The sequence below is a fragment of the Haemorhous mexicanus genome, chromosome 18, assembly GCF_027477595.1.
Source record: "Haemorhous mexicanus isolate bHaeMex1 chromosome 18, bHaeMex1.pri, whole genome shotgun sequence".
Classification (NCBI taxonomy): domain Eukaryota; kingdom Metazoa; phylum Chordata; class Aves; order Passeriformes; family Fringillidae; genus Haemorhous; species Haemorhous mexicanus.
Window position 1 is genome coordinate 4658167 of NC_082358.1, and position 14812 is coordinate 4672978.

The window sequence follows — 14812 nt, forward strand, 5'->3', positions numbered from 1 at the left end:
CCCTTGCCCTGAAGTGCCTTGATGCAATAAGAGCTCTCAGAATACTGTCCCATGCCATGCTGGTTCTTGACTCCCTGAGGGAAAAGCAGTGGGTGGAGAGATTTTCCTCATATTTTTAATTTTTTGTTTGTTTTAAGAGCCATTATGCTCCGAGGTCTCTCTTTCTCAGGTGTCTGGCATGTAGTAAAAATTTAAACCCAGATTGTAATTCCTGGAAAAATTAGCTGGTTCTCAATGAAATCACCTGCAAGCTGTCTAATTATAATTCCTTCAAGAGTTCTGCTTCTGTACTTGTTGCTGGTGTAATTCATGCCCTTTGTCTGTTACACTGCCTTATCTTGGATGTCAGCTCTGTCTAAATGTTCTTCCCTGTCCAAATAACAGGATTCACAGGCTCTCACCCTTCTCTAGTGTCAGTAACATCACTCTTGGTCTCTTATTTATCCTGTTATTATTAAAGCCTCCCTTTTTAAACACTGGATATTTATTTTTTCCTCAAAATGCAACATTTTCCTCCTGTCATAAAGCAAGTGACTTAAAGATTTTCAAAGGCTCTTTCAGAAAGACTGGGAATTAGATTCTGGTGGAGACCTTAATAAAAAATTGAAGAGCTCATGTATTAACATACATTGATTTATTCATAGTGTTTCATTACAAATAAGTGAGGATCCCATAATATCAAAAAAGGTTAGGAGAGCAGCAGAGCACGGTACATTATATTGACAGCTCTGTTGAAATTGAGCTGCCTTGGGATTGAATTTGGAGCTCAGGCAAGGAATTGGCTGGTAAATAAGTCATGAGTTTCCCTTGAAGTGTCTGTACATCAGGAGGGTTGCCATGGGTGAGCATGCTGAGCTCAGGCAGGTTTCAAGGTGTGCTGGCCCCAGCTCCAGGTGTGCTCAGGACATCCTCCAGGTCTGGAGCCCTCCTGGCTTCAACCAGGTGTAAACCAGACCCTGCACCCTGTGTAAATCTGCACTCTGAGGCTCTGAATGAGGGCAGGGAAAGGACAGCAGAAGCTGGTTTCCACAGAGAGAAGGACTTTTTGTCTAAACATGTGGGGATCTTTATTTCATTTAAACATATTAATTCACTTCAGCATCTTCTCTGTAGCGCAGGAAAACACCTCCAAAGCTTTTGTTGTCACAAAAAGGCTTCCATTGTTTTCAGCTGCCTTTTGAGGAGATGATTTGCCAAAGGAACCGTATCCACATTTGCACTGAGGGTTTTCATGAGCTGTGGGGTCTGCACGGGTGATTGTCATGTGAAAATCTGCTGGCCATGCTGTGTGCTCTGGTTTGATGGCAGAAGTTCTGAGCTCGGATGTTGCCCTGATTTTTTAAGATTTTCTAAGCCTTCTGATGTTTGCATTCTGGTAACGAACTTTCTCACACACTTTCTGTAAATAACTGATTGTTTTGCATTCTTTTACAGAGGAGGAGAAATTTGATGGACTGTTGGTTTGTCCAGTGCCATTGGAGAGGTGGCACTGTCACCCTCCAATCCACTGTCACTTTTGGAAGTCTATAAATGTTGGAGTCAGAGAATAAAAATTCTCTTTTTACCTTGAGAGAGCTGTGTGTCCATGTTGTGTTATTTCGTGTCCTATAGGGACACTTGGGAGCATAAAGCAACTCCTTACATCTTTTGTGGTAAGTCAGCTCATGCTGAGGCTTTAACTGAGAGAGGAAATTAGTTTTTTCATGAGTAAAGCTTTGGAAAAATTGTCACGTTGGTTTGACAGCACCCAAACACAAAACAGCTGGTGGGAGATGTGGAAACAACCCTGAAATAATTCCTTGTGTTTGCAGTTCAGCCTCGAGAGGTGACGGAGCAGGGAGAGGCCAGGTGCAGAAGGCCCCTGACCCCCTCCTGTCCTTGTTCTTCCCTTGCAGATCACATACAAGGCCGTTGGGTCTCTGGATCCCAGTGCTGACCTGTCCAGCCAGAGAGGGAAAGTCTTCAAGCTGCGGAACGAAACCCATCACCTCTTTGTGGGACTGTACCCAGGCACCACCTACTCCTTCACCATCAAAGCCAGCACAGTCAAGGGCTTTGGGCCACCCATCACCACCAGGATTGCAACCAAGATTTCAGGTACTGCCTTGGAGAAGAAGGAAAGAAAAATAAAATGTAGGGCTTTGTGCTTTAGACTCAAAGCTGATGCATAAAATTTATAGATATGCTCAGCTTAATGTCTCTCCAAGTTTCATAGGGAAGAGTTCTGAAACAGCCACTGACCTTTGTTTATTTGGGTCACAATTACAGGGGTTAATTTGTGGGTGTCCTGAGTATCCCTGGATATCTGTGGAGCATTTCAAATGAGAACCATCATTAGTTCCACAAATAACTACCCTTAGAGTAATTATTGTTAGCATTATCTGCCTGGCTGGGGAAACTCCTCCTGTAATGTGGTTTTTATTTTCAGGATGTACCAAAATGGATGTAATGAAGTAATGGAATTAATAGTGCAAAGAGACTAAAAAGAAGGGAGGAAAGCTGTTTTTCCTTGGGTTTTTTAATGGGAAAGAGCAGAGAGAGGGCTTGAGGCACATAGGAATATGAAAGGCACTAAAATAAGGAGTCAATGGCAAAAAGAAGATGTGGAAAAAAAGGGGGAAACAAAGCAGTTATAAAAAAAAAGGACTTTAGTGGTGATACTGGGCAGATATATGTGGATTTTAAGATTTAGTTGATAGTACTAAAATAGGTTTTTAAAATAGGTTTTCTAACAGAGAGAAAAGCTGTCATTTTTTGGACTATTTTAACAGTTTTTTTTCAGTAAAGCCAAAACACACATCTGGAACATTCAGGACACTGGTAATGCTTGAAATTATGGCTGGTTATTGTAGAAAAGATTGCACTACAGTATAGATTTTCCACTGCCCTATTTCAAAAATCAGTTAATAATAGCAAGTTGTGAGCAGTAAGTGACAGGGTAAATTTTAAGGAAGCAAAGCACTTCTCCTCCCTCTGCCTGGGGTTTGAACCCTTCCCATTTAGCACTCAAGCCCTGAACCACTTGAAGTAAAAGCCATTAAAGTGTCCAAACAGCTCCATGGGCTCTTGGGGGTTCTGCAGCCCTGCTGTGAAGGGACAGCCCAGCATGCTCTCCATTCCCTTCAGAACAGAGAAATAAAAAACCACAGCAATGGTTTGGGGCCCTTTTCTCCTCTGTTTCAGTTTCTTTGGATTTTATCATCCCATGAGTGCTCAAATTGTGTTAGCAGCCTGCATGAGTGCCAACTATATGCATACTGAGCTTGGTTTATTGACTTTTTTACCCCCCATCTCCCAAATATCTGGCTCTCAACAGGTGGGTACAAACTCCATGCAAGCATCAGGGTAGTCTCTGACATTAGATTGTCTCATTGCATGGTCAAGTTTCTGATACATTTTCCAAATAATTTGAAAGTTTCTGTTACATTTGCTTTAAGAGGCAGCCTTGAGGTTGTTAGGGAGAATTAGGATTTTTGCTCTGACAGGAATGTCCTTGTGAGGCTGTACTTTATTTCTGTTTTCACATGGAAAGCCACCTGTGCTGTAGCAGTGTGTGTATTTGTTTCTATGGGTGCACTAGGCTGTGCTGTAGCACTGTCCCTCTGGCCAGAGCAGGGGCTCAGCAATCCCTGCTGTGCCACCCAGGCCAGCAGGTCAAGGGAGGGGATTTTCCTGCTTTCCTCCACCCTCAGGAGACCTCACCTGGAGCTCTGCATCCAGCTCTGGGCTGCTCAGCACAGCAAGGACATGGAGCTGTTGGATCAAGTCCAGAGGAGGCCACGGAGATGCTGCAAGGGCTGGAGCCCCTCTGCTCTGAGCCAGGCTGGGAGAGCTGGGGGTGCTCCCCTGGAGGGGAGGAGGCTCTGGGGGGACCTCATTGCAGCTTTCTGCAGTAGTACCCAAAGGGGCTCCAGGAGAGCTGGAGAGAGGCTTTGGACAAGGACCTGGAGTGACAGGACAAGGGAATGGTGTAAACCTGACAGAGGGCAGGTTGGATGTTAGGAAGAAATCCCTCCCTGGGAGGGTGGGCAGGCCCTGGCACAGGGTGCCCAGAGCAGCTGGGGCTGCCCCTGGATCCCTGGCAGTGCCCAAGGCCAGGCTGGAGAGGGCTGGGAGCACCCTGGGACAGTGGGAGGTGTCCCTGCCATGGCAGGGGTGGCACTGGATGATCTTTAAGATCCCTTCCAACCAAACCATTCTGTGATCTCCCGTGACCTCTGGTGTGGAAGACCCCTGGGGATGTGTCTCCTTTCAGGGAGTCATGCTTCCCCTTGATGGAGAGCACCTTATTCCAGAGAAATCCTTCTTAAGCAGTTGACATTCACTCTGAAAGCATCCCCAGCTTATTGACAGGGAAGCCAGCAGCTGAGCTGATAATAGCAGCCCCCATTCTTGACAGTTTTCAGGCATTTAGATAAAAATCCTGATTGTAAACAGGATTACAGTGGAAATCACTATGAGGGGATTAAATATGGGATCCCCCACAATGCAGCTTGCCCTTGTGAGCTACAGATGAACTTGTGTGAATTCTTCTGTTTGCTTTATACTTTAAAGTTATTTCAGCAAAACCTGCATCTTTGGAAGAAGTTTGGTGCTGCTCTGACCTCATGGTCTCTTCAGGTCTTCAGTAGTAAAACTTGTCCCAGATGCCTGCTCCTGGGGAAGGAAGAAGCAATAAGTGAAACACATTTCCTAAGGAAAGCTGTCTTCCTTTCATGGGATGGTCCTAAGAGAAGATGACAAAGCAGAAGGAGAAACTAGAGTTTGGCTGAGTGGGTTTTTATTCAGTGGGTTTCTGTATTGCTGGGGGGAACATGTCAGGGATGGGATACCATGGCTGGGCACTGCCCCAGGGTGGCACTGGGATCTCTGCAGCTGCCTGGTGAGTCAGCAGCACTTAAGTACCAGGGTAAAATATCCTGGGTTTGGGTGAAAAAATAACCTGGCTAATTGGTGCTCCTCTCTTTTCATCTTTTGTGTTACCTAGCACACCCTCCAGCTAATCCACAGCTTAAGTCTATGCATTAAAATCTTCTAAGATGTGAGAGGGCAAATCCACTGACCAGAGCAGGGAAAAAGATTCAGGATTCAGGGGTACTTTTAGCTCTGCCACTGATTCACTCATCCTAATAGTTGGTGTTTCTTTATAGTGTCTATGCAGTTTCCTTTCCTCACCTCAAGGCCATACTTAAGGCCTTACTAAGTCTTAAAAATTCAAGAGGGGATTTTCTGAGCCAGCTTGAGGATTGTCCTATTCCTGTTTAATTGGAATGGAAAAAGGGTACAAATATTTGTTGGGAAGGATGAAAGTTCAACAAAGTCTCACAGATATGTATGCTTAGCAGAACAATTTTTAAATGTAGAGTCTGATGAAGGAATAGAGATGGAAGCAAGTTTTAATAGAGAAGAATTGCTGAGCCAGTTTTACTGGAAAACCAAGGAGGCAAAGGGTGTGTTAGTTAGAAGGGGTTTTTATGAGTTAGAGCAAAGGATAAACCCACCCCAAACAAGAAGATGTTTTTACCAAGCAGGAAGAGAGCACAGGGAAACAAGTCAGCAAATGTTTCAAGTACAAAAAAAGTCTCAGAATTTTCCACTGCAAGAAAACTGAAAAACAACTTCTAGCTTAAACTGTAATGTACTGACTTGTAGTGATTGGACAACAGTAACATGAATATGGTGATTATAGTAGTTATGATAGGCTATAGGTAATAGATAAGGTATAGGTTGGTTCTACTGTATTAAGATGCTCAGCAAAGAAAAGCATATAATGCATTGTGACCAAAACCAAAGGGTCTCCAGGCCTGCCTGCAGCTGGAGCTGACAGCTGTGGGCACAGCTCTGTCACCCACAGCCTTGGACTGCTGCAACTCTTGGATACAAAAAACTGCATTTTGGAGAGCCCCTGGAGTCCCACATCCCTCATTCCAGCTCTAACAAATATTGAAGCAGTTTTGATTGTTCTGGTCATAACACCGGGAAGTATTTTGATTTTTCATTTGACAAATATTAATATAACATTTTATATGTAACATTCAATTGCCATCCCTGCCAAGGGCAGTGGCTGGTGCCTGATGGAGGTGTTCTCTGTTCTGCTGCAGCTCCATCCATGCCCGAGTACGACACGGACTCTCCCCTCAATGAGACTGACACCACCATCACCGTCATGCTGAAGCCTGCTCAGTCCCGGGGAGCTCCTGTCAGGTGGGTGTTCTGTCTTCTCTCTTCACACTTCCCTCCTCTCCTTCCTCCCCAGGCTTCCCTAACTCCTCTCTGATAATGGAGCTGCTGAACACAGGCCTGACTAAAAGGCCAGCTCAGCTGTTGATTCTGCCTTTCACACTCTCCTGTCATGAATGCTTCAGCCTCCTTGCCTCCTGCTGTTAGCCTCCAGGAGGGATTGCTGCAGGCACTGTCGGGGTTATTACCCTCTCAGCATCACTTCAGATGCCTTTGCAGTGCTGGAGCGCAGCAGGATGTGGAGCTGGAGACTGAACATCCCCACATGAGGCTGGAGGAGGCTCCAGGTCTCCATCCTGCCCCTCTTACATGATGAACAAGGCCTGCTGGTAACTGTTCTAGGAGTGCCTGCCTTGTCTTTAATGCTTGTGGAGGTATTTGCTCAGTTTCTGGGCTAAACACACTTCTCACAGTTGTAATCCAGCTGTGCTGTTGGGCTGGCTGTGCAGTGAAGTCCACAGAAAAGGAATTTTGATTTAGTGAGGCTTTGCTAGCACAGACAAGCTGATCCTGCTGCAGAGTAAAGGATTTACAGATCACAGAATTGTTAAGGTTGGAAAAGACCTCCAAGACCATGAAGTCCAACCTTTTACCACTCACCACCTTATCAACCATCCCAGAGCACTGAGTGCCACCTGCACTCAATTTCCTGACCACCTCCAGGGATGGCGACTCCACCACCTCTGTGGGCAGCCCCTTCCAATGCCTGACCACCCTTTCTGTGAAGAAATTCCTCCTGATGTCCAACCTGAACCTCTCCTGGCACAGCTTGAGGCCATTTCTTCTTGTCCTGTCCCTTGTGGGAGCAGAGCCTGCCTCCCCCCTGGCAGCACCCTTCTGTCAGGAGTTGTGGAGAATGAGAAGGTTCTCCTGTCAGGAGTTGTGGAGAATGAGAAGGTTCTCCTGTCAGGAGTTGTGGAGAATGAGAAGGTTCTCCTGTCAGGAGTTGTGGAGAATGAGAAGGTTCTCCTGTCAGGAGTTATGGAGAATGAGAAGGTTCCCCCTGAGCCTCCTCTTCTCCAGGTTAAACAACTCCAGCTGCTCCTCACATGACAGTCTCCAGCCCCTTCCCCAGCTCCATTCCCTTCTCTGGACACACTCCAGCCCCTCAAGGTCTTTCTTGCACTGAGGAGCCCAGAACTGGACACAGGACTCCAGGTGTGACCTCACCAGTGCCAGGTGCAGGGGTGCCATCCCTTCCCTGGTCATTTAGGGGCAGGGAGCTGCCCAGGCACCCATGGCATGGAGTGGGCACCTTGCAGGGAACCTTGCTGCTGGTCTGAGCTGGGTCCTGCTCTCAACGGTGACGTGCTGATGTGGGACACTCCCCTGTGGGTCACTCCCTGACTTGAGTTCTGAGCTCATCACTCTCTCCCATCCCAGTAAAGTTGTGTTTGGTGCAAGGCACCAGCACAGATGAAAAATATCCCTTCTGAGCCCACACTGCCTTACCTGTTGCTGCCACTCATCCTGCCAGGCTCCTCTGCTGACAGCAGCAATTGGAATCACTTATAAAAACCCCCTGCCTTGCAGAGGGGTCCAGCAGGTCCAGCAGGTATTCATTACCTCCCTGTGAGATCTTCAAGCTTTTACCTCTGGTTTTCACAAGAGAAGTTTTTCCCATGGGTGTTATTTTAAAAGCATCACAGTTCCCCCTTTCATAATGGGTTTCTTTCATTTAGGGTTTCTGTATCCCACTGACAGGTTCTTAATGTTTCTGAAGGATGCCCACTAAGCATTCAGGAGCAAATTGCTCCAGATGCAAACTACTGGATTTAATTAAATATCCTGTATCAGCTGGTGGTCCCCCAGCTGTGTTGTGGCTTGGTCCCAGATTGCATTGACAAGCTCAAAATAAATTTTAAAATAACCTGTTCTTTAAGACTAAGCACCATCCCTTCTCTGGTTTTTCTGAGTAATGTATTTCAAAGTTTGCCTTTCCATCTCTGGTACTCCATATGAGCAAATTTAGGAGCCTATTTTCTGAGTCCTTTAGGGATGTTTTTTTTCTGCTGGAAAAGAGCAGTAAAATCACACAGCTTTGTTTTGTTTTATTTCTTTATATGGGGGAACATTCCTGTATCTCGTTTTACCACCTGCTGTCTAAGCAGTGTTGCTATTTTGTCTTTTTATTGAAAAGTCTTGTGATTTTTCTCAAAGTCGATTTACTGCACTTTAACTGCATTCAGTGAATAATGCCTTTTCCAGCAAATGCATCTGTATATAAAATTGGTAGAGATTTTTTATAAATTTTCACTCTGATTTCTTTAATTGCATCGTAGCCTATTACACCTGCTTGCAGAAAGTGCAATATTTACATGCCACATCTAAGTGATAAAATTATTTCCTATAATGAGTCCATTTCATTGACTTACAGATGTGTATATGAAAAGCAGAAGGGCAGGAGGAGTGAGGGGGAGGGAGTCTTGGGGAGAATTTTAGCTTTTTATTAACTCTGACAAGCTCAGAATTCTTCCCCTGTAGAACCATCCAGGCTGTTCTTAGGCTAACTTTAATAAATCCAGTTATTTCAAGCTTCAATTTTCCTAGCCTCTTCCCTTTTCTTTCAGTCTGTTCTGCACGCTTCCCCATTTGTGAAATTCTCTCAAAATACCATTTCCAGAAGTGGGTCCCATTCCCTCAGAGGGAGATCAAAAGAATACCACAAGTAACTTATTGTGAGCTGCTTTTGGCACCCACAATACACCAGGATGAGGTGGGGTTTTCATCCTCAGTGTGTTTTATTCATTCAGCTGAGATCAAGTACTCTTTGCCATTGTCTGGTTAGGTGTTCTACCTTTTGGTTGTGTGGGGTTTGTTTCCCTCATGAATCCCCTCTTGGAGAGAGGCCAGCTGTGCCCAGCTGCTGAAGGCATTGAGGCAAGCCCAGTCTGAGACAAAGGGCTGAGGGAGATGGTGCAGAGGATCCTGCCCAGTGGAAATCCTGGTGGGAAGCCTTCTCCTGGTGGATGTGACCAGGCTTTCCTGGGTCCTTCATCTCCCAGCCTGCCTCAGATGGGGCTGAACTGCTCCTGAGAGGAGTCTGAAGTGGATTTCCCTCACACCTTCCTGGGCAGGAATAGGTCAGCCCCTTATCTCATCAGCCTGACAGTTTCTGCTCTGCAGTTCTCCAGTTTTTCTTAAGGTCCTTCCAAATTGGGAAGATGAAAAACAATTACTATACAGTAATTGTTCTAATATTTCCTCTTCTGTTCAGGGGATGGTGAGTTGGAGAACATGTAGGGATGTGACTGTAAGGCAATGTCTGTACTTGGTCTTGAGTTATTTCATTTTGCTGTAGCACAGAGATGGAGCATGGGCTGCAAGAACATCTTCAGAATAATACAGAAGGATATTTAAAATAAGATTAATTGTATTTTCCTTCATCTGAAATGGAGCTACACCAAATCCAAAGTCACTTTCAGCATTAAGACACTTCTGATGTTCCCCAGTGCTCATGATAAATAACTGAAATGTGGCTGTTTATAAAAGCAATGATCATGAACTCGGTGTTGTTAATGATCTACAGGTAACAAAGAGGACTCTTTCATGCAACATAATAGCATTAATATAAACTTAGATATTCTTTGATCTATTTTGTCCTATTGCCAAAAGAAAGGTGAAGCCTCAGCAAGCAGAAATATTCTCCCTTGTGGCACAGGCATTTCATTTTTGCCTTTATTTCTTCGTGGTATAACCCGCAGAGTTTGACTCCACATTGCCCTTTAAAAATAACTTTTAGGTGTTCCTATATCAATCTAAACCATGTGAATGGTGCTGTGATTGATTTGCTGGAGGCTGACATTCATCTATAATACATTCACAAGAGGAAGGAAGAATGCAAGTGTTCTCAATCTTCACTCCTCAACTCTTTCCTGAAAACCTCCAATGTGATTTTGAGGATATTTCTGCCTTTGAATCTGTTATTGTCAGGAGGGCTGAGTTAGTCCTTCACAGATTATTCACATATGACATCTTTAGACCTCTATTTGAGAATTTATATCCCACTCCCAGCTTGGAAATAACACTCTGAGGGGTTTTATCTGCAGGACATGGCCACGGGCTGGTTTTTGTGTGCTGGATATTTGAAGGTCCATCTGCTTTATTAACAAGCAGTTGGTTCTGTCAATCTACCTCTACTACTGTTATGGAGAAAATCAAATTTCCAGAGCATGTGTTAGTTCTGAGGGTTTCAGAGCTCAGATAAATGCTCCCCTTAGGTGTGATTGCCTTGTCAATACCCTGCTCTGTGTGGTGGAGCTGTAGGACACTGCAGAAGGACATTCAAGAAGAGCCTGCAATCATTTTGGGGTGGGGTTCAGAAAATAGAAAACTTTTTTGTTGGAGCAATATGGATTTGGTGGCTCTTCCTGCAGTTCTCAGAGGTGTGTCAGTAAATAATCTGTGATACTCTTTAGCATGCTGCCAGCACACAGGTACAGATAGGTCGGTTTATTAATTTGCATCTTAAAGGAAATACATAAATCTGAATTAGAGAAGAGAGTTTAAATATTTAAAATATATTAAGAAGGACTGAGCAAAGGTGAAATAAATATTTTCATATCAACAACCAGCCAGGAGGAAAAATGAATTTATATAGACCAAGCCCCATGTTACACTTTAGCATTATTATTTGATTATTGATCTTCCAAGCATGAAATAAAGGGAAATTTTGTTATATGTGATGCTGAAAAATTTAAGGGAAAACAGCTGTAGTGTTATTTACAGAACACCTAGGAACAGTGGGGTTTTTTTCTGGTTTTATACTCAAACTATTCTCTGAGGAAAAATTCCTTTTGGATGTATCTGTGTCCTCAGTATTCCTACATGCAATCATGAGTAAAACTTTCCTGGAAGGAAGGGCCATGCTATTGCTTCCATCTTATGTTAGAGAACTGAAAGTAGCTAAAGCTTTCCTTTTATCAGCAACAAAGTAGAAATGGAGAAAATTTGGAGCCATAGGCTCGAAATTTCATCTCCAGGTAATTTCCTTTCTGTGATTTTGGGCATTACCTGTTCATCCTGAGCCTGCCTTTCCTGCATCCCTCTCCCTGCATCCTTAGTGTGATTCTGCCTTTACTGCACACTAGTTCTTCCCAGCCTTACAAAGGAGTGGTTTGCAAGCCCAGTGACCTTGATTCTGTGGTGGAGAAACTCTAAATTCACAATATCTGCTGGTGCTTTTGTTTTGCTTTGCCACTGGTGACTTTGGTTTGTAGATCTCCACTGTACAGAGGGAGCAGTGCTGCTCAGATCTCTGCTTTGCAGCTTCTTGCTGCCATCACATGAGCCTGCTTCAGGCAGTTTTGCTGATAATTGATTCCTTAATGCCACAAAAGAGTGGCAGTTTCTGGTTCTCAAAACTCCCATGTACAGTACCTTGTATATGAAAATAAAGAATAGAGTGAAGGAGCAATAAAAAGGGTGCTAAGGGTGCTAATAGAGCAAAGCAATAAAAAGGGTGCTCAGGGTGAAATTATCATGCCCTTGGTAATTCAGAAAGTTAGATTCCCTTGAAAGGCACATTCTTAGTACCTGGAAAAGAGAATTCCTGGTCTGCTTTTTCTGAGCTCCTGTTTAGATGTCTGCATCACATGAGTTGATTCAATGCAGGGCAAGCAGTCGTCACTTTTAATTTTGTGGCATTTAATGTCATCTTTTAATTTTGTAGTATTTAATGAGAAATGAGATTATCAGTCTAGGCTTCTGATATTATAAACCAAATTATCTTTGTTAATTAACATCTCCTATAATCTACCTCAGGGATATTGTTCTGAAATCATTCAAGCTGAGTTTCTCCTGCCTGACACTGTGCCTTCAATTTAGCTAAGAGTTTGGATGTACATAAAGAAGTACCTCTTCTTAGAGATAAACCAGATCTACATTTTCTTCAACTGTGTGAATGTGAGAGAAGAAAATTGAGAATTTGGGTGAAGTGCATTAAGTCCTTGAAATTATTATGAGTATTAGAGGTGCTTTGCCTATTGTATCAGTAGAAAAGCAGAATGGAGATACAGGTGTGTAAGGTACAACCATGAGTATCAGGAAGGAATATTTAGTTTTTTGTATGACATGGCAGAATGAGTTGAATAGGGGCTTAAAGGTTGTGTTTATTTCCCTGAAGAGTGAGGTGTTAGTCCCGAAAAGTGAGGCAAAAGGGTATTTTGGGTCAATTTTCTCATCTGGTACAGGAAATGCATTTTCCTACTGGGTCAGCACATTGTGCAATTGGAATTCAGCCCCCTAAAGGGGACAAATCTGCCTTTTACCATTTTCCAGCCATCCAGACCATGGCCATTTTCACAGCCTGGGTGACCTGCTGTGTCTTTGACAATTCCACAGGGGGCTTTGGCAGTGGGCAGAAATGGGAGAGGAAAGCCATAAAATTGGTGTCTATTTGAATGATAATATTTTAACAATCAAATTACACATGGAGCAAATTCTTTGGTGCCAAACAGCATTTGACTAGTGCTACAGGGGGACTTTTGCTAACAGTTTTTAGTGTTGTGAAGATCTGAGGATACTGACTGGGGGAAAGGAAGTTTTTTGCACAAGTTCTTTATGCTGAGTACGTAAACTGCCAGATTTAATTCCAGCAACCAACAGGTTAATGAATTCTGAGCTGTAGGCTGATAATCACAAAGTGATGGCCACCTCCTCACATCAACCTGTCACCCCATTAAATGAGGGAACAGGAGAAAACACCCAGTGTTGGGTATTTGGTTCCAGTTTGAGGGCTCCTTTTCCCAAGACATTTCTTTGCTCTGCAGCTCTCAGAGCCACTGTGCCCCTTCCTTGTTGTCACAGAATGAAAGGGTAATAGCAAACAACACAAAATACTTCAAAAATCAGAAACTCTGACTTCCAGGAGGTGTCACAGTGCCAAGCCTGTGAGAGCTTTTGGCTCAGACCCTTTGGTGGAATGAGCTGAGCTGGCCCACAGCTGCTCAGGGGTGGGAAGCCCACAGGAAGGACCTTGGCTCTTTTGGAGGATCATCAAGGATGATTTACTTAATTGAAGCAGCTCCTTAAGGCACATTAAACTGAAATGGGATGAATCTGAGCACAAGTCCCTGGCAGTTGTCCACCCCTCAGGAGCAGTGCCTGTCCCAGCAGTGAGGGTGCTGAGTTCAGAGGACAAGTGGCCCTTCCTTCTCTGCTGCACATGGCAGGAGGTGTTCACACAGGCAGGTGCCCCTTGGTGTGTCTGTAACAAGAGAAAAACACAATAAAAGGGGAGATGAGCAAGCTCTGCTTTGCTCTTGCAGACTAAGGCATTGCAGGATTTAATTATACTACAGGTATATCAATTCAGGAAACACGGTAATGCTCCCGTGATTAAAATTATAGAGGGCCTAATTGAAAAAGCATAAACTGAATTGAAGAATTCCTAATTATAGTTTGCTTTGAGGTGTTAATTTCCTCCATAATGAATGCATAATTTCTTGGAACTAGAAAATGGGGTTGCTGCACCAGTGCGTGGGATGCAGCTGGAATGAAGGGATTATCATAAATGCAGCCAGACAATTCTCAGGAATAAACCTCTGCAGCCATGATGCTCTTCTGCCTCCCCATAATCTCAGCTTTCCTTGCACTGAGGTTTTCCAAAGCAAAAGGCAGAGGCAGGAAGGGTGAAGGATTTGCTTGCAGTGCAAAAGGAAGGGGAAATAAGGCTGGTGTCACCCAAAGCAGTCGTGGTGCAAAAGGGGAAGGTGAGGACAGAGGCAGAATGTGCAGTGTCCCTAGTGGGAAAGTCAAACAGTAAAAGAGGAAATGCCAATTTCCCTTATGGCCCACCTTGACAGGTCCCTAGGGAGCTGCAGGAGCTGATGTTGATGCAGGCTGAGGGCTTTTTTCTGCCAAAGGACACAGCCTATGTGTAATGTTTGCTCTTTTGTAAAAACTACTCTCAGTTTTGAAGGGAGTTGGTGGACTAGAGGATTGTCTGACACAGTCTCCTGATGTTTAAATCCATCCCATTCCCACGGTGGAGGGGGTGGGAGGTGTTTATGGATGAATTTCTGCAGAGAAGTTGGGACTTTCCTATTCTCTCTATCCTCAATTTCCCTTCATTCAGGGGCAGGAGATCTTGTAGTGAAGGCACTGTTTTAAATTTCTGCCTGGTATCAGAAGTATGACAGTTTTGCACTTTCTGAAAATCAAAACATGTCCAGAGAAAGGTGGAAAGGAGCTGGTGGATACTCCTGCAGCCTCAGGTGCTGAAAATCTGTGCTAGCCTTCCCCAGGAGAGCTCATCATCATTGCACATGGACCACAGGAGTGGCAGTAGTTGAGTAATGAAGTTTATCAGAAGGCTGTAAACAGAGCAGGTTCCCTCTTTTTTCCTAATGTTTTTCTCAGCCTCCTAATTTAAAAAATATCCAAACAGACATGACCTCAATAAAATTATGTTTCTAGTGTTTTCTAGTGTTCTCTCTTAAAAAAAGACATCAGATTCTTCTGTGTGGGTTTTTCCTGCATAGTCTGGAAGCTGTGGCTGTGGAAAAGGCAGAGGAAGCCTGAATTCCCAGCTAGATTATTTCTGCATCCAGCTGAACCTAATTTGATGGAA

The 14812-nt window shown here is 44.1% G+C and overlaps 1 protein-coding gene across 1 annotated transcript in view; it reads left to right on the forward strand.

The window, feature by feature from the left end:
• Nucleotides 1-14812, forward strand: part of LOC132335971 (receptor-type tyrosine-protein phosphatase T) — a 166882-nt gene that overhangs the window by 44358 nt on the left and 107712 nt on the right. Inside the window, exons 4-5 of the mRNA XM_059863006.1 lie at nucleotides 1896-2097; nucleotides 6102-6204. Coding sequence (XP_059718989.1) covers nucleotides 1896-2097; nucleotides 6102-6204 — 305 coding nt within the window. The remainder of the gene's footprint in view (nucleotides 1-1895; nucleotides 2098-6101; nucleotides 6205-14812) is intronic.